General features: G+C 43.9%; 1 protein-coding gene across 2 annotated transcripts; it reads right to left on the bottom strand.

Annotated features, from left to right (window-relative positions):
* Window positions 1-58: 58 nt before the first annotated feature.
* On the bottom strand, window positions 59-12375 carry XAF1 (XIAP associated factor 1). Of its 2 annotated transcripts, XM_015814845.2 has the most exons (8): window positions 12328-12375; window positions 11141-11276; window positions 9974-10030; window positions 8220-8415; window positions 5891-5958; window positions 4695-5045; window positions 3830-3896; window positions 323-458 (listed from the first exon to the last, which is right to left on the bottom strand). In XM_015814845.2, the coding sequence occupies exons 1-8, from the start codon at window positions 12357-12359 to the stop codon at window positions 415-417; spliced, it is 951 nt and encodes a 316-aa protein (XP_015670331.1). In that variant the 5' UTR covers window positions 12360-12375; the 3' UTR covers window positions 323-414. The 2 variants fall into 2 exon arrangements, with proteins under 2 accessions (XP_015670330.1, XP_015670331.1); XM_015814844.1 differs by lacking the exon at window positions 3830-3896 and having other exon boundaries at window positions 59-458.
* Between the last annotated feature and the right edge of the window lie 14599 nt (window positions 12376-26974).

Raw genomic sequence — 26974 nt, 5'->3', positions numbered from 1 at the left:
TTTTTTCAGTCCTGTTGTAACTTTGAATGTTAAAAAATGGTTGTAAGTTGAGGACTACCTGTATATACTTTTTAAGTTCTGGATTCCAGCAAACCCACATTTTCTTCCCAGGATAACCAAGTTTCTCCTCAAAGACCAACAGGCTCTTCCCCGAGAAAAGAAATGCAGGAATCCTTGCGCTGCTTCTGGTCCAGCTTCTTTTGTAGGCGCCATTCAGCTGCCCCAAATCTCACTGGCCCTTTTGCATTCCAAAGACTCTTTGTTGTAAACTCGCAAATGATGCTTATGCTCAGTCTGGGTTGTCAAATGTGTAGCTCTTTTATTCTTAAAAAGCGCAGATCAGGGTGTTGCAAGGCACTTTCCTGGACCCGATCCTGCTGGAATGAAAAGGGCCAGTTCAGCCGCTGAGACATGTCATTGCCAGCTACTTCCTTCTGGTGAGTTTTGCATGGATTCTCCTGCAACACAAAACAGGGAAAGAGAATATACTTTAGAACATGGCAGAGGGCAGCAGGGAACAATCGCTTTGGGGTGAGGTGGGGGAAATCTCAGGGGAAGGGAATCCTCTCCTCCTTGGTTCTTAGGACAACCCCTCCACCCCCAGTGCACAAATTCATATTTTACATGCATGCAGATTAAAGGTCTTAAACTCTGTGCTTTATATGTTTATTTAGGACCAGTGCTTGGGGGTTGGTGGTACTATTGCAGCTTGCCCCATTTGTCCGCTTAAGACACAGGTCAGCAACCTGCGGCTCTGGAGCCGCATGCAGCTCTTTGAGCCTTCCCCTGCGGCTCCCAGCCTCTTCTGCCATTTCCAGAGAGACAGAGAGAGGCACTTGCACTCCCCCCCTCTCTGTGTGTGTGTATGTATGTGTGTAAAAAAGAGAGTAGCCTCACACTGTTCCGACGAGCTAACAAGCTTATTGGGCGGGGCTCCTCCCTTTGCTGCGTCTCTGCAGGATGCAGGAAGGGCAGGAGAGAGCTAGCTAGCTCAGCTATGCTGACTCAGGAATTCTGGGAGTTGAAGTCCATGCGTCATAAAAGAGCCGAGGTTGCCTACCCCTGAGCTAGCCCAATAAGAATGTGTGTCAGCTTGTTGGAGAACAGCTTGAAGCCAGCTTGCCAGGTGAGCAGAAGATCAGAGAGAGGGAGAGATGGGGGGAGAGAGAAAGAGGAGAGAGAGAGAGAGAGAGGGAGAGACGGAGGGAGGGAGAGAGAGAGAGGAAAGGAGAGAGAGACAGAGAGACCCTTTTGACATATAAAATGAAGATAACACTGCATCCTTTTTTACCTTTATGATATAAAATAAAGGTAAAAAAGGATATATGCAGTGTTCATTTTAGATATCAAAAGGGTTTTGTGGCTCCCAGTGTTTTGTTTTCGGTGGGAAATGGGTCCAAGTGGCTTTTTCAGTGTTTTGGGTTGCCTACCCCTGGCTTAAGAGAATAACAAAGTTGGAAGGGACTTAGAGGTCTTCTAGTCCAGTGATGGTGAACCTTTTAGAGACCGAGTGCCCAAACTGCAACCCAAAATCCACTTATGCAGTCGGGTGACGGGTGGGTGTGGCCCATTGTGTGGGCGTGGCTGCGGTGGTAACAACAGACTGGGTGGGACTAAAAAGTTCAATCAATCAATTCCAACTTTGCAAGATCTTTTTTCCCGCGAGAAGTTGAAATTGACTGATTGAACCCTTTTTTTTTGTACACAGCGGTGGAGGCCTAAAGCGAAAAGGTTTTATAAAAACCAGCTGAAGGCCTAGGACTGGGCCGACGGCGCGTGTGCCCACAGAGAGGGCTCTGAGTGCCGCCTCTGGCACCCGTGCCATAGGTTCGCCACCAATGTATCTAGTCCAACCCCCTGTTCAAGCAGGAAACCCTATACCATTCCAGACAAGTGGCTGTCTAGACCCTTCTTAAAACCCTCCACTGATGGAGCACCCATAATTTCTGAAGGCAAGTTGTTCTGCTGGTTCAGGGGGTCTGCGACCTTGACAACTTTAAGACTTGTGGACTTCAGCTCCCAGAATTCTTCAGCCAGCTATGCTGGCTGAGGAATTCTGGGAGCTGAAGTCCACAAGTCTTAAAGTTGTCAAGGTTGCAGACCCCTGTAGCTGGTTAATTGTTCTCACTGTTGGGAAATTTCTCCTTAATTCTAGATTGCTTCTCTCCTTGATTAGTTTTATTAGCTCAAGCTACCCTCCTGTCATCCGATACAATAGTGGAAGTATTTTGTATGAGGAATTTAGTTAAGTATAAATTCCATCCGGTCACCACCACAGGGCATTTTCAAACAGAGGGTGACCCTAGGTGGCCCCTATGCCTCCAAAAACTGCTGAATAAAACAGATGCTCCACTCCTCGGCCTTCAAGCGGCTGCTGTATTTGGAAGGAGACAAAGCTGGCTCCATAGGAGAACATGGAGGCCTGGAGAGGCACGGAAAGAAGGCACCTGTTGAGAGCTTGGGGACAGAAGACAATACGGCAACTCCCGCTTTTTGAATTCCTAGTTCCTAGAGAAACAAAGGAGTTGCTTGCTTGGTTTTTCCCGAGTGGTACCAGAATTGTTTTTTTAAACTTTGGTTTGAGTTTGTTTAAAAAAAAAAAAAAAACCTAGGCAGCCCCTAAAACCTCGCTTGCTATGACTTTTCTTGGCTTAAAGGCTGTAATAAAGGTTTTGATTAGGATTGGACTGAACAGGGCCAAACTGGATTAGTTCTTAGATGGGAAACCCGCCAAGAAATACTAGTATTGTACAGATAGTACTCGACTTACGACCGTAATTGAGCCTGCCAATTATCATCATAAGTCATGCCAGTCATAACTCGGGTCATAATTGTGAGCGACATAATTTTACTACTTTTCTCGCAGTGCTTATTAAGCAAATGGGGCAATTGTTAAGCAAACGCGGTGGTCATTAAGCAAAGCCATTGTTCACAATGGCACATTTTTACTGGAAACTGGAAGAAAATCCATACATGTTGTAAATTGCGGTCTGCAAATAGCCATATATGTGGGCTGGTTGCCGAGCACCCGAAATATGGTCATATGATCATGGGGGGGATGGCCATTGGAATTTCGTAACTAGGTTCTAATTATCTTTTGGGGGTTCCTCAAAACTTTGAATGGTCGCTAAGCAACAGGTTGTAAGTCAAGGACTGCTTGTATGCTGGAATGTGAAATGTCCCCCCCCCCCCCAAAAAAAAAAATTCTGGGAACCACTTGTGTGTTGCTGTAAGGAAAGCAACTCTATGGACCTATTCATGAATAGCAATAGCACTTAAATTTATATACTGCTCCATAGTGCTTTCAGCACTCTCTTGAGCGGTTTACAAATATCACCATATTGCCCCCAACAATCTGTCCTTGTTTTTATCAATCTTGGAAGGATGGAAGGTTGAGTCGACCTTGAGCCAGTCAGGGTCGAACTCCTGGCAGTGAGCAGAGTTATCCTGCAATACTGCATTCTAACCACTCTGCCACCATGGAAGTTACCAAGAATCTCTCCTTAGAATTGTTAACTAGAAGCTGCTTTGTGAACTTTGGGAAGTGGAAGTAAAAAGGGAAACCACTCCTTACAATGACTCCATTTAACCCCAGTGGTAGTTCCAGTGGTGGCAGGGCAGAGAAGCAGATGCTGTTTTCTCATTCTGAATGTCTAGCAGTGCAGAAATATGGCGAGTACTTGAGTGAAACTGTGCAGCCTTTTTGAACAGGTGGAGATATTTTCAACATTTGTATGATGTTCCCCATTTATTTTTTTTTTAAAAAAGCATGAAGTGGTTTAAATAATTACTAGGGAGGGAAAGAGCAAACCCGAAGTTATAATAGTACCTTCTTTTTCCAAAAACCGTGAGCTCTGTCGAATTGCTTTTAGGGCAGCTGCCCTTTGGCACTTTTTCTGAAATAGGAATGAAATTGGAATTTTATGCGTGATCTGAGGACAGTTTTGCCATTGCAGCCTCTCTCTCTTTTTTTAAGTGTCCTTTTTAAAGGCAATGTAGAGAAATTCAATTTCGAAAGGCCACTAAACTTGAATAATCTTTTTTTTTATTATTAACATTTCCCTTCTCCCACCATTTTCTAAATACCGGGACTACTAGCCTGCTGTGGCTAGGATTTCAGCTATTTAGCAGCAGTGCCAGGGAGGTCCACATAGCTTCCCCAAGAGAAGGAGGCCCCACTGTGAATTCTCCCCTGCAGCAGCTTCAAATCAGTGCTTTTTTTTTGTCATAGAACTCACTGGAACGGAGGCACCTTTTTTTGATGGATTTTCTAAGTTTTAAAAGTAACTTTTGAAAACTTGATGCTTGGTCCACGTGGACTTGAATCGCCCTGTCGAGCGTAGCAGGTCGGCGGCAAAATCATTAAAAAAAGTGCATGCGGGCTGCTTGTGCGTGAGTCCAATGCATGCGTACTTTGTCCGGCTGCTCGGCTTGTGGCACTGCTCGGCTTGTGATTTGTTGTGTGGTCGTGCGCTGAGTGCTTACTGCGGGCGGCGACCGTTATGTTTCGTTACATAACTGATGTGTATGGGTGTGTGTACAGTGATTGACTACATGCGAAAGGTAAATAAAAGATTAACAAGAAGTGAGTTCCGGCACCTTTTTTCTTACAAAAAAAGCACTGCTTCAGATAATACCCCGTCCTCCAAATGGCTCCCTTATTGCCACATTCCCAGAGGGTTCATCTTCCTCACCTCATGCTTCTGTAGGACTGGGCTCGGAAGGAAGATGTTGCACTGGGAACATGTCGCCAGCTGGTCATACGCATCATTGAGGGCCTGTGGCCCAGTGGAGGTCAGGATGGAGGCAAAGTCCTGGCAGCTAGATGCCTTTTTGCTTCTTGGAGACTTTAGAGATGCTTTCTGGAGAGAAGGCAGTTCTCTGTCCCTCCTCTTGGGGCGCACATCCTTCTCAGCCTTCATTTTCCAAGTAGGGGAAGAAGGAGCTGGAGGTGGAGGGCTCCATGGAGATGGAGGAGACCTTGATCTTGCGGCAGAATGGGTGGCGAGAGCCCCCAGGAGCTGAGGAGGTGAACTGCATTCGTTCTGTGGGTGGAATTAAAGAGAGGTTCCAAAGAAGACTTGGTTAATGTGGTGTCATGTGTCTGATTAACGAAACACTTCAAAGAACTTTCAGGCATTTTTTTTAACCTAAAAAGCTTTTATTAGTATTACAGATTGTCAGCACAGCATGGTGGATGCTAAGATCTGAATTACCCTTCCTTTGCACATAACATTCCAGGCATTTCCCCTCCCCTATTTTGGGGTCATGATTCACATCTTCCAGTTAACTTGGAGGGCAAAGATTCACTCCCTTTTCTTTTTCCTGGGCTTTCCTTATTTTCTCCTCCCCTTTCCCTGTCACCTGATTTAACTGTAAAAATACCAGACAGTTCTGCATATATTGTCAAAGCAAGAATATTCAATATTAGCAGCGTTGACATGTGGGTTAAGTAATGTAGGTTAAGTAGCCATCATAAAAGTGGATGAGATAACCCAGAAAATAATTGCTCCAATTATACAGAGACTAAGATGTTTTGCTTGCTGGTAAAACATCTCCCTCCTTTTCACTAAGTTGAGTGAGAAGGATTTCCCTTCATGTCCAGCCCCACATTTCCAGAATTGGCCCTCCCCCACAACAAAGGCCAAAGCTCAGTAGTCTGCATTTAGGCAGTCCTGGGTTCAAGCTTTACTATTCCAATTGTAGAGATAAAAGATGGAGGGAAGGGTGTTTTTTTTTCCTCTGCCCCAAACGTTTTTCTCTAGATATTTTTATAGTTCTTTTACAGTCAGCTTGACTAAAAATTTACATTTAAGTTTATTTCAATTGTTGTCTCTTTTGTTTTTCCAGTGCTATAAGAAGGCCAATTTTAGATGGCCGAAATTCTTACCAGGTGGAATAGATATTGATCTGCTGGAAACCAGTTGTTACACTGCTGGCATAAATTTGTTTTGGAACCTAAAAGGAAGAGGTAGAAGACAATAATCAGTACCGACATTCTGACAAAAGAGCTGCAAAAAGATTTCAGACTGGTCTGTGCCCCTTCCAACAGCCCCTGATTAGCCAAAATCACCCAGACACAGATTTAACAAGGGAAGAGAATGAATGAATGAATGAATTCATTCATTTTATCCCTCTCTTAAGTTTCCTTGGATAAATTGGGAAATACTGAGGCTTAGAAATGGGTTGCATAACCCCAGTTTTAGCCAAATCAACAGTATATTCATAAAGCAAATTAAAACCCTGATTATTTTCATCTAGACACAGAGAAAACACAAAACCTTAACAAGACCCAATGTTGTATTCATACAACGTTTAAGCAACTAAAACAATCATATCAATGCACTAACATCACACAACAGGCTAAGGCAATGATTAATAGGACACCTGCACTATAGCCCAGACATGTCAAACACACGACGCAACGTATCAGAGCTTTTTTGCCATTGCTGGCAATGGGGTGGGCGCGGCTCCACTATGATGAAACCGCAGGCCAGCAGTTTGACACCCCTGCTATAGCCAGTCAAAACAGTTAACACAACTTGATTCCCTGAAGTTTTTAAAATAACTCTAGGTAAAGGAAGGCAAAATTTAAAAATGGTGTTAAGAACTCAGTTGGTGGTTGATAATTACCAATAGAAAGCAAACTACTGAGCCTGTTATTCACTCCTAAGCAAAGAACAAGATGTGCTTTCATGGAGTCTGAGCTTGCAAAATTATCCAGTATGCAAGCCATGCTCTGCAAGAGTGTCACAACATAGTAATTGAAAGAAAGGAGCTGTGCAATGATGTGTAAGGATTGCCCTGCTTTGCTACAGACAACCCTGAGACATTCTGAGCTACAAATTATTCTACCTCATTTCAGCCTTTCCCTAACCCAGTGGTTCTCAACCTGTGGGTTGGGACCCCATTTGGGGTTGATCGACCATTTCATGGGGGTCGCCAAGCAAGGCTGTCCGCCATTTTTTTTGTCCGTCATTTTTCCCCCCTTTTCCGGCGGGTGCCTTACCTCCCTTGAGCTGGGCCAGCTGGTGGTCGGCCTGCTCCGTCTCTGCCGCTTGCCAGCTATGCCTCGGCCGGCGCAGGGGGCGGAACCACGCATGCGTGGCGCTCCCGGGCAGGGAAAGTCCTCGATTTACGACCGGTTGGGTAGTCCTCGACTTATGACCGGTTTAGTCCTCGACTTATGACCGGTTTAGTCCTCGACTTACGACCGGTTGGGGTCGCGGCATTAAAATGGTTGAGAACCACTGCCCTAACCCTTATTCTAGCTTCCGGTAAGGAATGTGCCATTCCTGGGGATCTTGATTTTTAGTCTGCCCCCTTCCAGTTGTTTAAACATCTAGGCCAGGGGTTTTCAAACTTGGCCCTTTTATGACTTGTGGACTTCAACTCCCAGAATTCCTCAGTCAGTCCACAAGTCATAAAAGGACCAGGTTTGAAGACCCCTGGTCTAGGCTAAGAACAGAGAACAAGCTTATTTATTTGATTGATTATAGTATCCATTTGCTAGTGGAGGCAGTTCTACCTGTGAACTGTCAAGAGTAAGCCAGGATCTATGGTAAATGGAAAACATGGGTTTCTGTTGATGGCTTGAATTCAGCAGGAACCCATGTTAGAGGATGTGCTCTCAAATATAAGGAGAGTGCTGAATGAATTCTGAGCAACAATGTTGTGTGTCCCTCCTTTAAAAAAAAAAAAAGACTGTTCATTATGTGACCCTCTTGGATGCAGATTATATATAGGCTCAGTGCAGCTGTCAGCAAATGCTAACAGAAGTTCATTATATCTGAGGTAAAAGCTAGATTCAGAAATATATGAGGATAGGAAAGCCTGAGTTCTATCTAAACTACATTTTGAAGAGAGGAAAGCACAAGAGAGAAAGAGAGAGATGGCGAAGGGAAGGTCATTTTGATCTTTCGTTTCACTAATCATAGGCCAGGGGAAAAACAGACCCAGCTCCTAGATCAGGCGTGTCAAACTGCCGGCCCGTGGACCGGTTTCATCATACCGAAGCCACGCCCACCCTATTGCCAGCAACGCAAAAAGAGTCGCGATACGTCGCAACACATCACGTGACGTGGCGAGTTTGACACCCGTGTCCTAGATGCAAAAAGATTGGGCAATCTCCATCAATTCCCAGGTAGCATTTCAAAAGGGCATTGATGGGGAGGGAGACTAGACAAAGGTAGCAAGAGACCTACAGGTGTGAAACTCACCAGGGCTCCTCAGCATGTTGTCTGTTTGACAGGTGAGCTTGTGCCCCTCTTGGGCTTTGTGCATGACGTATTTGCCACAATCCCAACACATGGTAGTGCGGCTGCCACAAGCATCCAGGTGAGGTTGCAGCATATGGAATGGTAGCTCCAGCTCGCAGAAGTGGCATTTAATTAAGCGCTCCTGGCATTCTTCAGCCTGCAGGGATGGGAAGAACAAAGGACCCAAAGTTCAGTTTTTGCAGTTGTGTTTAAAGCCTCAGAGCTTGCAGAAGGAACGTTGGACAGTCAGAATTAGCTATGGAGCACAGGAGGTGTGGATGACATCTTGCCTTATATGAAGTCTTGTACATTGCATAAACCTGAGTCTACAAAAAGTCATGTATTTTTACCCCACCTCTATTATTTTTATAACTCAAGGCAATGAGCATGCATTGCTTTCTCCTCCTATTTTCCCCACAACAACAACCCTGTGAGGTAGCTTGGACTGAGAGTGATTGGCCCAAAGTCACCCGATTGGTTTTCATGCCTAAAGTGGGACAAGAACTCATGGACTCCCACTTTCTATCCCAGTGCCTTAACCACTACACCAAACTGGTTCTTGTCCATTTTCTGGGTTCACCCAAGGCATGAAACACATACTGACCAAAGAGACAGAATTCCCACAAAATGTTAGCCTACACAAACTCTTTACGCTGCTATATTGCTTTCTATGATTAACACTAAACTGTACTAGGCATGTGCAAATAGTAACATAGTAACAAGCCTGGTGTACTGCTCCGTAATGTACAAAATGGACACCCATCAGAGGCAACAGAAATATTCTCTCACCTATTTACTTCATTTTTTGTTAAATTTATGGACCGCCAATCTCTTGGCATTTACAACATTAACCTGAATACATCAGTTAAAGCTTCCAGAGCACAAGACAAGAATCACAGTTACTATTAATGAGATCTCACTTCACCCCAAAACCTTCCGGACTGACTTCCAGGAGGCTACTCCAAATAGGGCTGCTCTTGTTCCAGAGTGAAACTGTTCAAAGAAGAGTGCTACCACTCAGAAGCAGCATTTCTGGTCTCAATCCTTTCCACCTCCCCCAAATAGGCAACTGCAAGCAAATTCACCTGAGAAGGTTGATTCTTATTGGAGAAGGTGGTCCTGAAATTGCCTAGGTGCCAGGTCATAAGACCTTTATGGCATTTCATTTCCTTTGCAATGACTATGGTGCAGCTGGCTCATTTTCAGCTCACGTCAGTCCACACATCCTAAGCGAACTCAAGGAAGATGCTGTTCTCCCAACAAGGTGAGAATGAAAACAGGGATCTGTACCTGTGCCACAAACTTTGTGCAAAGACAGGGACAGATGTCCACTGTCAACTGTGCAATGAACCTGGCTGAAACCATCTTGCTCGTTTTCGGTTGTCACAAGATGGGGGGAGGGGTATGGAGTTTTATGCCAGTCTAAACAATTCTCTGTCCTGTGGGAACCAAGGTCATTTCTGCCGATTAGACTGTGGGGGACTGGGCCTTATTTAGAAAGCCTGCCAAACTATTCTATTGGGAAATGTAGTTGATTGCATAGTACTGGGATGGGAAGTTTAACTTTGTAATAATGTAACTTTTTGGAGGGAACTTTAGTCTTGGTTTCACTTTTGACCATGCTGATATTTTGTAACCAATAAACATAGAGGAAAACTCAAGCAGAGTTCTGTTTTAGTTGGTCTCATCTATCGGAACCATGACACCCGCCTTACCTCATGGTACTCCAGCAGATACTGTTGCATCTTCTTGTGACAGAGTATGCATCTGACCTGGAATATGGAAAGGGAGGATGGAAAGCAGGCAATCAATTGCTTTGCCCAAAGACACAATCACCCACTAGAAGTTAGGAAGGCAAGACACAGCACTGATCTGTTCCAAAGATGTTGGGGTTTTGTCAGAAAGCATATCTTGTTTGGTAAACTCTTTTTAGTGGCTGCCTGCAATGTTATAGTTCATTGATGGATGTGCATGCATGTTTTGGAGATGATCATGGAAAGGCAAGGTATATGAAGGTTTCTTTTAGACAAATTACGTAGCTTTATAAATGAAAGGTGAAGAGCTTTCCTTCTAGATGGGATTTAGGAAGAGTAGGGCTAGATGAGGGTGCTCCAATCAATTATCTATTGGTTTTCTGTGTCAACCTCATTGACACAGAATAAGTCATTGCAAATATGTATCTGTAGAAAATCATGGCCATTTCAACACTGTCCCTATTTTCACACTGTAAGCTTTCAGAAGAATATCCAGCATTGTTTTCATTTCTGCAGATCTAGTGCTCAGAACGAGAGTGGATCTCTCTCTCCCACCTCAAATTCTGCAAAACCTGCAGCAAAGATAGTCCATTACTCCACCCTACCCACAAAAGAAAGTGTTCCAATAGTTAACCAGTGTCAATGTTTCTTCAGTGGGAAGTCAAGGGCAAAACTGACAACTGTAGAGGGAGAGGTGTGTGTGGGTGGGGGTGGTGTGGAGGTTAGAATGTAAATCTATCAAACCAGCCCTGCTGTTACAGGATCTGAAACTCAAAAGTTGTATAGAAAGAGCTCTTCCTTTCACTGGGGAAATGGTGGCACAGCATCCCCCCCAAGCAATGCAAAACTAAGCTATTTCACATACAGCTACTTGACTTATAATCCTTTGTGTAGCACCCATTCAAAGTTACAACAGCACTGAAAAAAATCACTTACAACCAGTCCTCACACTTACTTATTGTTGCAACATCGCCACAGCCAAATGATCAAAATACAGGCAGATGTTTGGCAACTAGCGTGTAACATAAACATAAACTCTCATCATACCATGTTCCTGTTACTCCTTAGATTCAGCAGCCCACGGACTGCCTCCTATCAAAGGCTAGCAAGGCAAAAGATCCTTCCTACCTTTTGGTGGGCCTTGGCATGATGCTCTTTCATGTCCTTCGAAGCAACCAGTTCCTCACACTTGGGACAGAGAGCAAGAAACCGCATGCAGTGAGCTTCGTGGAGAGAGAAGTTCACCGCAGCCACATCCCTCTTGCTAGGAACGAAAGAAAAAAACAGCCATGGACAAGATCATCAATGTGTCTGAAACTTCAGTTTTGGTAAACAGACTGATTCTCCTTTTTATTCCTTGCAAACCAATGGAATGTTAGAAATACATTACATAAAAAGGCTTGGGACTTGCTAATTCTTGATAAACTGAACAGAAAGGGGTATTTGGCATCATGGATCACCAGCAAAAGAAAAAAAAAAGAATTTGAAAATGGAAGTATATGAAAAATACAAGAACTTATATTTTACTGTGTGATACAGGTAGTCTTCGACTTACAATAGTTCATTTAGTGACCATTCAAAGTTACAATGGCACTGAAAAAAGTGACTTATGACCGTTTTTCACATTTATGATCATTGCAGCATCCCTTTGGATGTAAGATCAAAATTCAGATGCTTGACAACTGGTCCGTATTTATGATGGTTGCAGTGTCCCAGCGTCATGTGATTAGCTTTTGCAACCTTTTGACAAGCAAAGTCAAGGGGGGAAGCCAGAGTCACTTAATAACCATGTTTCTAACTTAAGAACTGTGATGATTCACTTATCAACTACATCAAGAAATGGGGCAAAACTCACATAACAAATGTTTCACTCAGCAACATAAATTTTGGGCTCAATTGTGGTCGTAAGTCAAGGACTATCTGTAGGTGCCTGGCTAGGGAATTTTGGGAGTTGAAGTCCACATATCTGGGCTAGAGTTTAGTGCAGGGGTAGGCAACCTTGGCTCTTTTATGACACGTGGACTTCAACTCCCAGAATTCCTGAGCCAGCTATGCTATGCTATGCTATGCTATGCTATGCTGGCTCAGGAATTCTGGGAGTTGAAGTCCACGAGTCATAAAAGAGCCAAGGTTGCCTACCCCTGGTTTAGTGGCTGGGCTTCCCACACCCCTCCTGCCCAACTTCAAAACGCGTTCTCTTCTCCCCAGCCTGCCACCAAGCAGATTCTGAAACAGACAGAAGCTACCATTGCAAAAACAAAGCACACTTGCCTCGCCTATGTGAGAAGTTGAGATAAGCACTGAGGCTTTCCTACCAGTTCTTGCAGATGCGTCTGTCCTCTTCCATTTCTCCGCTCGGACTCCCTCCACCTTTCACTTTCACTTCTGCAATCTGGATCGTCGGAAACGAAACTGAAAACATCTGCCTGCCTGTAGCACATCCCTTTTGCTGCTGCGACCACTGACAGAAACTGGGCGAGCAGCCAGGATTTCTTCTTCCTTCAAAGGCAGAATACTTGGAGCCCCCTTCCCCTCCCGGGAGCCCTCCACTCCTGCGCCGCAGTTAAGCGGAATCAACAAAGTGATGAAAATCCTAAAAATTTTATCTTTGTAAAAATATTCTTTCAAACCTGAGAAGCCACTAGAGGGCAGCAGAGCTCCTCATTTTAACCTTCCTTACCCATCGTCGAGGCCCAGAAACCATCTCTCTCTCTCTCTGCTTAGATCTGCTCTCACGTTACAGCAGGGAAAGTACCTCACGCAACAGGTGGTGGGACAGACTGGATGAAACATTCCTCTTGTGGGGTCTATACAGCCTCCTCTCCTGGAAGAGGACTGACATTTTTGGCCCCTGTCTTGGGCCACTGAACTAGGTTGCTGCTTTTTGAAGCAGAAAACCTTACTCCGCAGTGCAGTAGTTTGCTTCTATGTGTGTAATGGGAAGGTGAGGGGACTAAGTGTGGGATCAGTCTTACCCAAAACTTTCCTTTAAAATGGCAAGATCCCTAAATGGTTAATCATCTAGACTGGTGTTTCTCAGCTCAGCAACTTTTAAGATGTGTGGACTTCACCTAGAATTCCCTAGTCAGCAGCATGAAGTCCACACATCTTAAAAGTTGCTGAGGCTGAGAAACGCTATTCTAGAAGACTTTCCTTATTTGCAGTTTTTGTTGATAAACAGTGCCTGGCAACTCCATTATCTTGCCTTGATTATGTAATGCTGGCCAAATTGTCCTCCGCCAAGATGGCAGTAGTCTTACATTGATGAATCAAGCTCTTTTCCTTCTTAAATCACCAAACACCATTGAATATAAGTTTAATTGTGGATGTTTATCTCTCAGCCTTGATCATTCCTTGGTAGATTCCCCAAGGTGGGTTCTAATTCTTAATAGGAAGGAAAACATGCAGTGGCTATTCATTAGTCAGTCAGCATCCTCAAAATATTCTCATTTTTCCTGTTCCCCGCAATGAGGAGAATATGTTTTGCTAACAAGAGTAAGGGTAGGCTACCACTCTCAGGGAAAAAGCCAAGTGATATTAAGAATCTACAGCAGGCATGTCAAACTTGCGTCGTCATGTGACGTCACATGATGTACCACAACTTTTTCCCCATTGCCGGCAATGGGGTGGGCGCGGTTTCGGAGTGACTCATCTGGCCCGCGGGCTGGCAGTTTGACATGCCTGATCTACAGTAGTCCTTGACTTATGATGACAATTGGGATCAGAATTTCTGTTGCTAAGCAAGGCAATTGTTAAGTGACGCACAACCTTTTTAGGAGCTATGTTGTTAAGCCAATCACTATAGTTGTTAAGTGAATCATGCGATTGTTAAGAGAATTCTGCTCCCCCCACTGACTTGGTTTGATGGAAGCCAGATGAGAAGCTTTCAAGTGGCGATCACATGACTGCAGGATGCTGCAATTGTCATAAATACATGCAGCTTGCTAAGTATCTGAATTTTGAACACATGACCATGGGCATGCTGCAATGGTCATAAGTAGAAAGACCAGTCACTTTTTTCAGAGTTGTTTGAACTTTGAGAGGTTGCTAAACAAATGCTTGTAAGTCAAGGACTACCTTTACACCAAAGAAAGTCTCTAAGAAATAGCAGAGGCATCTTCTGGCTCCCAGGGCTGACGTCCTGAGACACTGCACATATATCCCCAACGTACAAAGCAATATCAGTCTTATCTTTCATAACAAACAGGTTTGAAGCTTGTGCAGATCTGTCCTAATAAATCCGTTGGCCTTTAAAATGCCAGGAAGCTCTCTGGATTTTTGCTGTGGCTGATACGTTTTTGCCATCCCCTTTGAAATGTTAATCATAACCATTGTTCCTAAAAGGAATTGTGGCTTCCCAAAGATGAACAATTAATCAACTATCTGATAGTGAAAGACTTTAGGGCCCGGATGAGAATGGTCCAACCAAGAGAATTATGCCTGTTGGGACCAATTCAGTCCCACAGCGCTGGGATTTCTCAGGCTATGGGGCTGCAGCGAGAGCCAAACCTCAAATATTCAGCTAAGTCCACCAAGCAGCTCTTGAGAGGTCACTATTTTTTCTGAACTTACCGGTCCTTGGGGCCCCTCTGATGTCTGGACCATCCCCAAGAGAGCAAATAATGTTTTTATAGCTCATCACCTTGTCCTCTAGCAATGTAACAATGGTTTTTGCTGAGTCAAGCTGAGTCAACCAATCATGGCTCTGGGATTCAACCAGCCTGTCACTCAGCAATAATTGGGGAGTGATCTTTTAAAGCAGTGTTTCTCAACCTCAGCAACTTTAAGATGTTTGGACTTCAATTCCCAGAATTCTCCAGCCAGCCATGCTGGCTGGGGAATTCTGGGAGTTGAAGTCCACACATCTTAAAGTTGCCAAGGTTGAGAAACACTGTTTTAAAGAGTTGTTCACTTTTTCGTGCAATGGTAGAGGAACCTCAGCCAGGTTGTGATCCTTGCTTGCTCAAACTGGAATCATGATGCTGGATCTCAGAACCATTCTAGGATAGAGAAAATCTCTCAACATTGAGATTGTGATGACTCAGGCTGAAATCATATAACCCACTTCACCTGGATATTACATAATGCCATTTACCGAGGTTCAGTGATACATTCCACTTAAACTAGCCAATAAGATTGGGTTTATCCAATGTCCTAGGCTGAGAGAGGAAGAGAGAGAGAAATATGAAAAGTTCATGTTACCCAAGAAAAGCAGGAATGTAGTTACAATAGTCTTTAACTGACTTTGTTTAATCAGTTGTGGAAATATAGCCAATGTGCATCCTTGGTTTACGAGAACCCCAGCCAAGATAAATAATTACAAAAACTAAAACAAGTACTGGTATTGTTGAACTTTAAAGATTAGCCTGTTTAACTTGTACAGGACCATAACTCACTTCCTTAATACATGAGGTACATCATTTACATATGTTCATAGTTAGGGGCAGTGGAAGAACACATGACTTGAAAGTACATGACTGTAGATCCATTCCAGTGGTCTGATTCAAATATATGAACAACCGGTTCTCTATGTGGATGCTGCTTCCAGAAGTCCATTCTGGGGCTGGGCAACAAAAAATTAGCTACTGGTTCTGCCGAAGTGGTGCAAACTGGCTGAATCCCACCATTGGTCCATTCCCTTTTCATTACCTGGAAAAAAAGCAGCACTGTAAAACTCTAGGGAACCCCTGCTAGTTGGTGATAACTGTAGGAGTTATATTGGAGCTAATTTCCCAGGAAAAGAATGCTAAGAATATAAATAACCAATGGACATCTACTGTAGCACAAAGCAGAAGAAATATAAAACCAACACTTAGGACAAAGTCTTGAATTTAAACTTAAGCTGGTATAAGTGGTACTGCAGCTGCAGTTGTCACAAAACTATCAACTGTTTAAAATAGTTTCATTCTTTATGAACAATAACAATTCTTTATAGCTGTGTTGCTCTAAGTGTTCGGAGAACTTCAGCCAAGTTTGAAACAGTCAAGAGGAATCTGACATTGGCAATCCTGGGCTAGCTGAATCCTTGGTCTGACTCAATTGGTGATTTAATTGGCTATAATTGTGATTGGATTGGGCCAAGCATGCTATGTGAACCCATCTAGTTGGCTAGTTTATGTTCTGTTAACTCAGCCAACAGAGTTAATTAGTTAGCAGAGGCTAAATTTAAACTAAATTAAAAACAAATAATTGCAACTGCACATGTAAAATGTGGTTAGGTATAGCTCAGTGTGTGGTGTAATGCTTACTGGTTTACTAGCATATTTCAATATATTCTGGCCAGGAAAATGGGATAATTCAGTACACAGCATGTTGTACGAACTAAGTCAACCAATATAAAATAATTGTATTCTGAGTCAGTATGGAAATAAATAGGGACATTAAAAACAAAGAATAGTTAGTGACAATTACGTTATTGTAAATTACCTTGAGAAAATTATCTACTCCTTTAAACAATGAAAAATAATTATTAAGATTGGCCATTCGACAAAGAGATGTTGCTGATAATGGAAATGTTGAATAAGCTTTCATCTCTCTCCCTTTTGCAAATCTGATAAAAAAAACATTTCATGCCAAGATTCATCTTCTCTTCTAATTCACAGACTGGCTCCTACAGACATTGATGGCCTTTGATTGAACACCTGATTTCCCCCCCTCCCCCCAGGCACTTGGGCCAGGATGTTGTTTGAACTTGCCTAGATGTGTTCTTAGATTTAATTGTCTCTGATTCTGTATGTTTTTATGGATCTGTTATTTCATGCATTGATTTTTTAAAAAATTCTATAGACATAGAAGACACCTGGCATTGCTCTGTGAGTGCTGGCCTTAAAACTGACTAAAATAAATAAATTTTAATACTAACCCAGATCAGTCCATCCAGACTGGTGGACCGTAGTTGGTGTGATATGGACTGAGCATTTTATGTGGATTGTGGTTTTGTAAAGGATAAATCCTCCTTAGCTATAGGGGGCTGTCTGTCCTCTCCTGGATGAGAACCTGGAGTGGGGCAGCAATTTGGGTTATCCTCAAGTTGGATGGAGAAGTGAGTATCCTCACCTGTCCAGGTTGTTTGATAGAGAGTGGATGTTTGATTGAAGTGGATACTGATTGGGATAATTGGGAACGCCGAGTGTGGGAGCAGAACTATCCTGAATCCAGATAGTGCCTAGGTATGTTTGGTTTGTGGTTTTTGTGGGATGACAGTCCTCTGATTTGGGGCCAGCTGATATGTATTGGGGGAGAAAGAGATTTCTGAAGGCCCAGGGAAAGCCAGAATGTGGTGACAGATAGGGAGGCATGGTGGGAGATGAGGGGGCTGATCTCAGGGTCCATGTTCTTGATGTTTTATCCCAGTGTTGCATTCCAGCTGCTAACTTCACCCTCTCAGTCATCTTTTAAAGTGGTTAAAGAAGCCATTAGTAGACCCAACTGTATCGAACAAATTTCAACCAATTTCCAACCTTCCCTTTTTAGGGAAGGTTGTAGAGAAGGTGGTCATACAGTAGCTCCAGCAAATGGAAAACACAGACAATCCAGACCCCTTTCTGTCAGGTTTTAGACATGGGTATGGGATCAAAGCAGAACTGATTACACTTGTCAATGCCTTCTGGCAGGAGTGAGATGGGGGTGGTGTATCCATCCTTGTTCTTCTTGATCTGTCAGCAGCTTCTGATACTATTAATTATGGTATCCTTCTGGATCTACTCTGGGAGTTGGGAGTGGGTAGCACTGTGCTATACCAGTTCTCCTCCTGCTTCCAGGCTGGTTCAAATTGGTGTTGATCGGTGGAGGGGAGAGTTTAGTTTCTGTTGTGGGGGGTTCCACAGAGATTTTTACTCTGTCTGTTCCTGTTTAACATCCACATCATTTGGGTGAGATCATTTGGCAGCGTGGAGTGAAATATCATCAGTATGTTAATGATGTGCACCTTTACCTCTCTACCCTTTACCTCCCCAAGTGATGCCACGGAGGTTCTCTCTCAATGTCTGGAGGCTGTGTGGTTAGAATGGAGGCTTCGGATCAACTGAATATTAGGTCACCCTGGTTCTGGGGATTTTCCATCGTTCGTTGCCGATGGGATTGCACTATCCCCACATACAACCTGCATGTAATTTGGGGGCTCTCCTGGACTCATGGCTCATGTTTGAGGAACAGATGCAGCTATGGCCAGGAGGCCCTTTGCAGGACTTCGTGTTGTGTGCAAAGTGAGCCCGTGCCTGGATTGGAAGCTTCTGCTCGTGGTCACTCATGCCTTGGTCACTTCCCAAAGGCACTACTGCAATGCGCTTTACATGAGAAGATGCCTTGATGTTTGCAGAAGATGTCAGGGATCAATCATATCTGGGTAGCAGGCCTCATTCAGTGAGAGTGCTATAGAAAAAGAATGTTGGTAGACACCAAGTTAATACAGTACTACTACTGTTGTAATACTATTGTCTGATTGTATTTCAGATACAATTGTATTTTCTTTTTTGTTTTCGTAAAGAAGGCTTGGCTTCCTTTCTTGGGTGAAATTTCAATTAAGCCAAACTGTGACGATGGAGTGCCCGGCACTCAGGAAAAATAAGCAAATCCTGCTTTAATGCACCAGTCGGGCCACAGAAGTTAGCAACCGAAATCCTTCGCGGCACCTTCCCTACTGGTTCTGGTAGACCAAACATTGTCTAAAAGGTCTCCGGTGAAAGGTGGGAGTTGTCGACACTTAAAACCGTCAACTTTCTGACAAAAAGGTAAAGGAAAAAGACGTAGAAAATTACTTTTACAGACCTACTGAGAACCTTTGGCGCACGGGAAAAGAACCCTAAGTCCCGTGTCTACTATCTTACTTCGTTCACTTCCGTATACCGTCACCACCGCTTGGATACCGTGCCCACGGTCTCCGCCGTGATGGAGCCCTCTCTGTGGGCACATGTGCCATTGCCCCAGCCTCACCTCCGCCCGCGACCCCCTTCTCTCCAGCAACCCCCCTGAAGGAGAGTCGCCCCTGAGCGTGGCCCACGCGGAGCAGCGCAGCCAAGGACATGGCAGCCAGGCAGCATAGACAAGACTCTGCCCTCACACCCCATTGTGCACAGTTGATGCTGCAGGGTGCGGGCAGAGGGCGTGGCCGCCATAGCGCTGCTGGGCTGCCTGGGCAATCTGCGGCGGGCCCTGGAGGTGGTGAGTGGCCCTGCGGGCAGGCGGGGTGGGGGGTGGGAGGGCAGGGCACGGGATGGAGCAGGGGCGGGGCCAGTTTTTGGGCACTCAGTCTCTAAAAGGTTCGCCATCACTGGCATATGGCAACACACAGGGTAAAGCAAATCTGGGGTGTTTTTTTTTCAGGTGGACCCCAGAAACTCATGAGCATTCCATTCCAGGTTCCAGTGTGAAGGATTCCAAATCCTCTCTCTCATACACACACCCCTTTCCCTGCTAGGCTCCACTTCTGATGAGCGCATAGCAGGAAAGATGAGGTTGTACCTTCAGTGAGGGCAAAGGAACACTAAGTAGCCTTGAGGGGGGGGGCGGGGAACAGAACCATCAGCTTTGATCTGAAGGCCACAGAGAGCTTTGGGTTGATGACAAGCAAGTCACCACAGAACCTGAGAACTGCTGCCTTGGTGCTGTCAAAGGCAGTCTTGGAAGGTACACAATGGCTTAGTGAACAGGGACACTGTGGAAGGACATGTCACTCATTCTGTCACCTTCTCTCCTTCATACAAAGGCTTGTGTGAGCTCTATGGTGCGTAACAGAACAATACAAAATAGGTGCGTTGGGCACTGTGAGCTGAGGGAGGCCTCAAGGGGGCCATTTGTTTGGGGGTTAGTTCTTGTTTTCCTGCCATTATCAGATTCAACACAGGGGGCTGAAATTTACTACAGTGACTCATTCATATCTGAGATTGCAATTCAATGTTTATTTTAAAAAAGGGATGCTTTGGAAAAAAAGCACTTTAAATGTTGTCTGATACGGCCACAATTTATTCAGAAGAAACTTTATTATAGGTAGTCCTCAACTTACCACTAAAACTGGGATTGGAAAATTAGTTGTTAAGGGGTGCGGTCATTAAGTGAAGTGTCATATGACCATGACCTTTTTTTCCTGGGGTCATTAACTGAATCACTGTGGTTGTTAAGCAAGATATCATATGGCCATGTCTCGTGACCTTCCTTGCCAGTTTCCCTGCCCCCATTTGCTTCTGTAACTGACCTTTTGCTGGTTGTTCTCCTCTTTATCATACATGTAGTCCTCAACCTATGACCACAATTGGGAGAAGGTTTTCCATTGTTAAGCAAAGCTGTTAGGTAAATTGCACTCCATTATATGACCTTATTTGCTGCAGTTGTTAAACAAATCTCTGCAGTTGTTAAGTGAATCATATGGGTGTTAAGTGAATTTGGCTTCCTCCATTGACTTTGCTTGTTGGAAGCCAGCTCCCAAGACCCTGCAGCTGTTGTGAATACAGGCCAATTGCCAAGCAGTCCCTGAATTTGAGGAGGCTGCAATGGTCACAAGCACAAGGAAGGACCAGTTGTGAGTCATTTTTTTCAGTGCCATTGTAACTTCAAACAGTTGCTAAACAAATGGTTGCAAGTAAAGAACTACCTGAACCTCCATTTTCCCCAACCCTAACCTTTGAGAATGAATGGATAAAAGGAAAGGATGCTTTTCACCCCTTACAATATTTGACTGATTAATTGATTGATTATGTGCTGTCAGCACCCCAAAATTGAAAGTCTTGAGATGGGAAACACCTTGTACTTTGCAGATGATACTGTAGATGGGAACGATGGTTTTAAAGACCCATCACAAAACCAAGGGAAGGAAACATATTTGTGAGAAGAGAATTAAGAGAAATAGTCAGTAATGGGCAAACACACACACATACATGCAAATACAAATGTATATTTTAGCAGAAGTGCACTTACTGCAAATAGCTGAAAGGGTTTACCGAAAAATATGCTGAACCATGGGTAATTCTGTCCTGCTACACTACAGGATTCTCAAGATCAGTGTTACCCTGACTGACAAAATGAGAAACAAATTTGCATGATTTCCTCATCATGAATGAAAGTAGTGATTTAATTATGATTATAGCTGGGCAAGAAGCATACCCTTACTATATTATACTATTCTATACCACACTACACTATACTACATTATACTATTTACTTTAATAAATACATTTTAGTCTATACTTCACACTATTTCTCAAGGTTTGCAGTACTACAGTTACTGTGTGATACAGGTAGTTCACCTTCAATCTTTCATTGTGTTGGTCCAAAAGATTTCTGCTTTAACCTTGTTCTTCTCAATCAGATAACCATTTATTCACCAGGAATCCCAAACAATAACTTACAGTTAAGAAGAGTTCTTCTGCTAAACATATCATGACCTTTTCCATTCCTTTGGGTGAAAGATTGAAGGTGAACTCACCCCATGGCTCTTATGGGACACATCACCTCGTGTCTTTCTTCACAAAGACCTCTTTTACAAGCTGGCACTTAGCCAGGATATCCTGTGATAAACTTAGTAGCCCCTCCTACTGACTTGTTAATATGGGATTCACTGAATAGCTAAACTACATTACCCATAGGCCATCTCTTAAGGAGACAGCGCTTAACCCTATAAATGCCAAACATTCTAACATACAGATCTATATGCTCTGGTCAGGGTTACATTGATCCAGCACACTGTTTAATGACTATCAATGGGTTTGTTCTTCCAAAAATACTTTAATGGAATGGTCTTTCTTATTCCAAACAATATATACAAAAACAGAGGAAAAATTACTTGATGATTCAAATGCATTGACTTGGAAAGTTAATTGGCAAAAGGAAAAAAAGCTAGAGTAAGATTGAAGAAAATAGAGATTTTGATCCATTAGATGGGATATTATATTATTAACTAGATGTTTGAATATGATGGAGAATAGATAATTGCTAGAAATAAAAGTACTATCATAACTAGAAAGATAAGATTTGTAATTAGAATATTAGATTTTGGTATGAGAAGGGAAACAGGAAAATGCTAAGAAGTTTGAATAAGGGAAGTTTTTGATTACCCAAATATAACTTACTTTGAAATTATAAACAATAGAGACATTTTGAACACTGATGGGAAATTAAAATTTAAAAAAAAAGCAAAAACAGGATACTGATTGAACATATGGATATTAAGGGCAAATGCAATTAAGATATGTTTTGGTTAGAAAAGTTATCTAAAACTGACCTTATTGATATTATGAGAAAAATGTAACAAAGATGTTGATATTCAATTGTATATCTATATAAATAAAAATGTAAATGTTCGTTTGTTCAAAATCTTAAATCTCCGAAAGTTCTTCACCGATTGCTTTGAAATTTTGACACAACGTTGCATTCGAATACCTACTATTATATAGATGTCACACCTGTGACAGGTAAAAACATGCTTTTTTTTGAAAAACAGCGCCATCTGTTGGACGTAAAAGCAACACACTTCTTTTCCATTTAACCAGACTGAGCCACAGCAACGCGCGGCCGGGTACAGCTAGTTTATTAATAACAATAAGAATTGTATTTGCCTAGTGTGGGAAAATGTGTACTACCAGAAGAAGAGAAGAAACATTTGATGGTGTAATATTGGATCTAGATTGAAGAAGTTAATATATACCACTGAATTACTAGTGGACCCAGACAACACGTTGTCCATTAAGTATTTGATTGTAAAACTAGAAAATTAATAAAATATTTATATAAAAAAAGAAATCAATCAATCAATCAATCAATCAATCAATCAAACAAATAAATATAGGGGAGGGTGGTGAAGCTAAGAAAAGGAAGCAGGATGCTCCTGTACCCCAGAGCAGAACCACCTGCAGGACAGAAAGAAAATTATTTTTTTTTATCCAGGCCTGACCTCCTGATGGTGGGGAGGAGGCAGGAGTTCAGGTACAGGTGAAAACTAAGCCACCGTCTAGGCAACTTCCCAGCAGAGATCAGAAGGGGATTAAGGACACTACTTGACACAAGTTATTCACCACCTTCCCTCCAGCTATGTGGAGAAGCCAGTTTTTCTGGTAACTATTGATGCCCGTATCTTTGATAACTCCCACATTGAGGGCATACATGTACACAAATGTGTTTCCTAGGGAGTCGGCCTGTGCCCTGAGTGAGCCACCCAGAGTTACCGATAGCCCTGTCACCTTTTGGCCTTCAAGCAAGGGCAGCCAGACCTCTGAGCTCTCTAGTGCAACGGTCCCCGAGTAGAGAGTGCGAGGGAAATACATTTCTGATATATCTTCTCCTGGTAGATGGGAGCTTTTGTGCATAGTTCAGAAGGGTTCACGTATTTCATCTTCTCAAACATTTCACTGAGCTGACAGCTGTTTCATTAAAAACCCGGATCTTGGCTTGCAAGAAATCAGATTCTTCTGGCATCTAATTCAGTATCTCCAACCTTGCATAGCACCAGCTTTTTTCTTCAGCTGGGATTGATTGCACCAGGGCTTTTTGACGGCTACGCAGGTGTTTTCCTAATTACCTGTGACCCCTGCCAAAAAATAAAATAAAATCATAATTTACCTAAAGCTGCCTTACATCAAACCAGATCATTAATCCTTTTTCCATATTTCCTGGGGCTCAGAGGGGGATTCCCCATTTTTATAGGACATCAATTGTTTTCTTCCTTCTATTCTAGAAAGAATATTGAAAGTTAGAAAGCTGTATTGCGTTAAAGTGCTGAAAGCATTATTAATCTTTGCTCACTTTTCACAATTTCTTTTCAGGGTATGCAGAAAAGGAAGAAGAAACTGTAAGCAAGAGAAAAGTAAATTAGCTAAATTTTGTTTTCCCCATTTTGTTTTTGCTCAAGTGGATAAACAGTTTATCATATAAGTAAGCAATATGTAATACTGCATGCTGTATACAAGGCTGTTAAAAGAACAAGCATATGGAATATGGTGTAAATGTTAATACATGTACAAAATCATACAATCAATAAATATATGCACAATACCATTAGTACTATAATATTTGTTTCCTTCCCCATCAACTTATTGACATGATTTGCACTTACATGGCATCTTTTTCAGAGATTTGAAGGCTTTAATAAAACAATTATATATAAAAAGTGTTTGGCTATGGTTCTTTACCAGTCAGCCTATATAGTCAAGTGAGTTTGGAAGGACTTAAGATTCACACACACACACCCCCAATCCCATCAACCAAAGCTGTAGGAAATGGTGGAGAGAGATCCTAACCCTTCCCAATGTCTTCAATAGCTCTGATGGTGCAGAGTAGGATCACCATCTCTAGGCTGCAAACATCTTTAGGACCAGATGGCAGTAAAGCCATCACGTTTCTTGTAGTCCTTTGCTTCCATGTTTAGTGGTTGTCCAAAAGTTTCTGACAAATGGCTGTAGCCAAGCCAGGGACGCCAAAAGTTATAGCAGAACATCCACACAGAAAAAAGGAAGAATTGACTAAGAATATGAGGGAACATGCAAACACTTAGCAGTTTTCCAATATCTAAGGGGCTCCCACATAGAAGCACCTGAAGGCAGGACAAGAAACAACAGATGGAAACTAATCAAAGAGAGAATCAACCTAGAACACGGGTGTCAAACTGCCGACCTGCAGGCCGGTTTCATCATACTGAAGCCGCGCCCACCCCATTGCTGGCAATGCAAAAAGAGTCACGATACGTCGCAATGCATCATGTGATGTGGCGAGTTTGACACCCGTGATCTAAAACTAAGAAAAAATTTCCTGACAGTTAGAACAATTAATCAGTAGAACCTGCCTCCAGAAGCTGTGAATGCTCCAACACTGGAAGTTTTTAAGAAGAGACTGGACAGCCATTTGTCTGAAATGGTATAGGGTTCCCTGCCTGAGCAGGGGTTGGACTAGAAGACCTCCAAGGTCCCTTCCAACTCTGTTATTATCATTATCATTATTAAAAAGAATGATTATAATGAGTCAACTCCAAGCCTCTGAAGCATGTGGATTCTGGAGACTCTCAGCTGGTAGAGAAAGTGGGCTTCATCAATTTTATCGGCTCCAGAGACAGAAGCCCAAGTGTGTGGCTTTATTGCAGAGGCAGTGGCCCTGCAAAATGTGGATGATTGGGCACTGATCTAACAATCCTGATTCATAATTTCCTTCCATCTTTAAGTTTTGTTTATTATTTATTCATCACATTTAGAAACCACCCATCTTCCTCATACAGCAGGAGTGTCAAACTGCCAGTCACGTGGAAGCCGCGCCCACCCCATTGCCGGCAATGGCAAAACCAGCCCGATATGTTGCACAATGTCATGTGACATCGCGAGTTTGACATGCCTGTCATAGAGGGATTCTGAGTGACGTACAAATAAAAACTTTTTGGAAAAAAAATTAGTGTGGTCTTATTCTAGTTCTACCGAAGAGGAAGAGAAAGGCCAGTGTAGAGGGGACAGAGAGAAAACCAAGAGAGCAGGAAGGAATATCCTTCCCAGAGAAGAGCTGTACCCCACTAGGACCAGTTCAAAATGTGGGGAGAGGTGGCAGATGCACCTGCTGAGCTGAAGATTTCTGAGCAGGAGGAATAAATACAGGTAGTCCTCAACCGACAACCACAATTGAGCCCAAAATTTATGTTGTTAAGTGAGACATTTGTTAAGTGAGTTTTGCCCAGTTTACGACCTTTCTTGCCACAATTGTTAAGGGAATCACTGCAGTTCTCAAATTAGTGACATGGTTGTTAAATGAATCCGGTTTCCCCGTTGACTTTGCTTGTCAGAAGGTTGCAAAAGGAGATCACATGACTCCGGGACACTGCAACTGTCATAAATATGAGTCAGTTGTCAAGCATCTGAACGTAAATCATATGACCATGGGGATGCTGCGACGGTCGTAAGTGTGAAAAATGGTCACCAGTAACTTTTTTCGGTGTCCTCGGAACTTCGAACAGTCACTAAATCAGTGGTTCTCAACCTGTGGGTCGGGACCCCATTTGGGGTCGATCGACCATTTCATGGGGGTCGCCAAGCAAGGCTGTCCGCCATTTTTTTTGTCCGCCATTTTTCCCCCTTTTCCGGCAGGTGCCTTACCTCCCTTGGGCTGGGCCAGCTGGTGGTCAGCCTGCTCCGTCTCTGCCGCTTGCCAGCTACGCCTCGGCTGGCACAGGGGGCGGAACCACGCATGCGCGGCACTCCCGGGCAGGGAAAGTCCTCGACTTACGACCGGTTGGGTAGTCCTCGACTTACGACCGGTTTAGTCCTCGACTTACGACCGGTTGGGGTTGCGGCATTAAAAAGATTGAGAACCACTGCACTAAATGAACTGTTGTAACTCGAGGACTACCTGTTCAAGACTGAGAGGCACGAGCGACCGTTGGCCCCTTTGGGAACATTCATTGGCCGGCTGGGGAGAAGGACTCCTCGGAACGCATCCAGCCTGTAGTCGCGGCTGGTGCTGCCACCACGTGCGGCGCCCCCCCCCGCCCCGCTCGACCTTCTTCAGCTGTTCGGCCGTTTGTAGCGGCGACAGGCGGCCCGGCTGGGGGAAATTCCATGTCTCCAGGACCGGCGAGGAACATGTGGAACTTTCCAGCCGTCGCCCTGGAAAGATTCGGGAAAAGCGGCAAGGCGGCAGGATACACAGCCGCGGGCGTCTGCTTCGAAGGGGAGCCGTTCAGACGTTGCGAGCGGGGCCCGTCTGCTTCGAAGGGGAGCCGTTCAGACGTTACGAGCGGGGCCCGCTGCCCGTAGGAGAAGAGAAGGGTCCTGGCGGAGGTGGGAAGCGCAGCCTCCCGAGAGCGAGCCAGCGGGGGCCGGGCAGAGGGAGGGACCGGGGCCGGCGCCCAGGAGGAGCGCCGTTTAAAAGGCCCGGTCCGCAGCCGGGAGCCTCTCTCGCCCGCCCCGTCTAAGCTGCTCCCCGTTTCGCCCGGCTATGGCTCCTTCGCTGCCGCCGTTCCTGCGCTCCCTGCTGCGCTACAAGGACTTCGTCACGCTCTTCGGC

This window comes from Protobothrops mucrosquamatus, unplaced genomic scaffold (assembly GCF_001527695.2).
Source record: "Protobothrops mucrosquamatus isolate PMUCROS unplaced genomic scaffold, P.Mucros_1.0 scaffold286, whole genome shotgun sequence".
Taxonomy (NCBI): domain Eukaryota; kingdom Metazoa; phylum Chordata; class Lepidosauria; order Squamata; family Viperidae; genus Protobothrops; species Protobothrops mucrosquamatus.
This window is presented reverse-complemented; position numbering and strand designations above follow the sequence as displayed.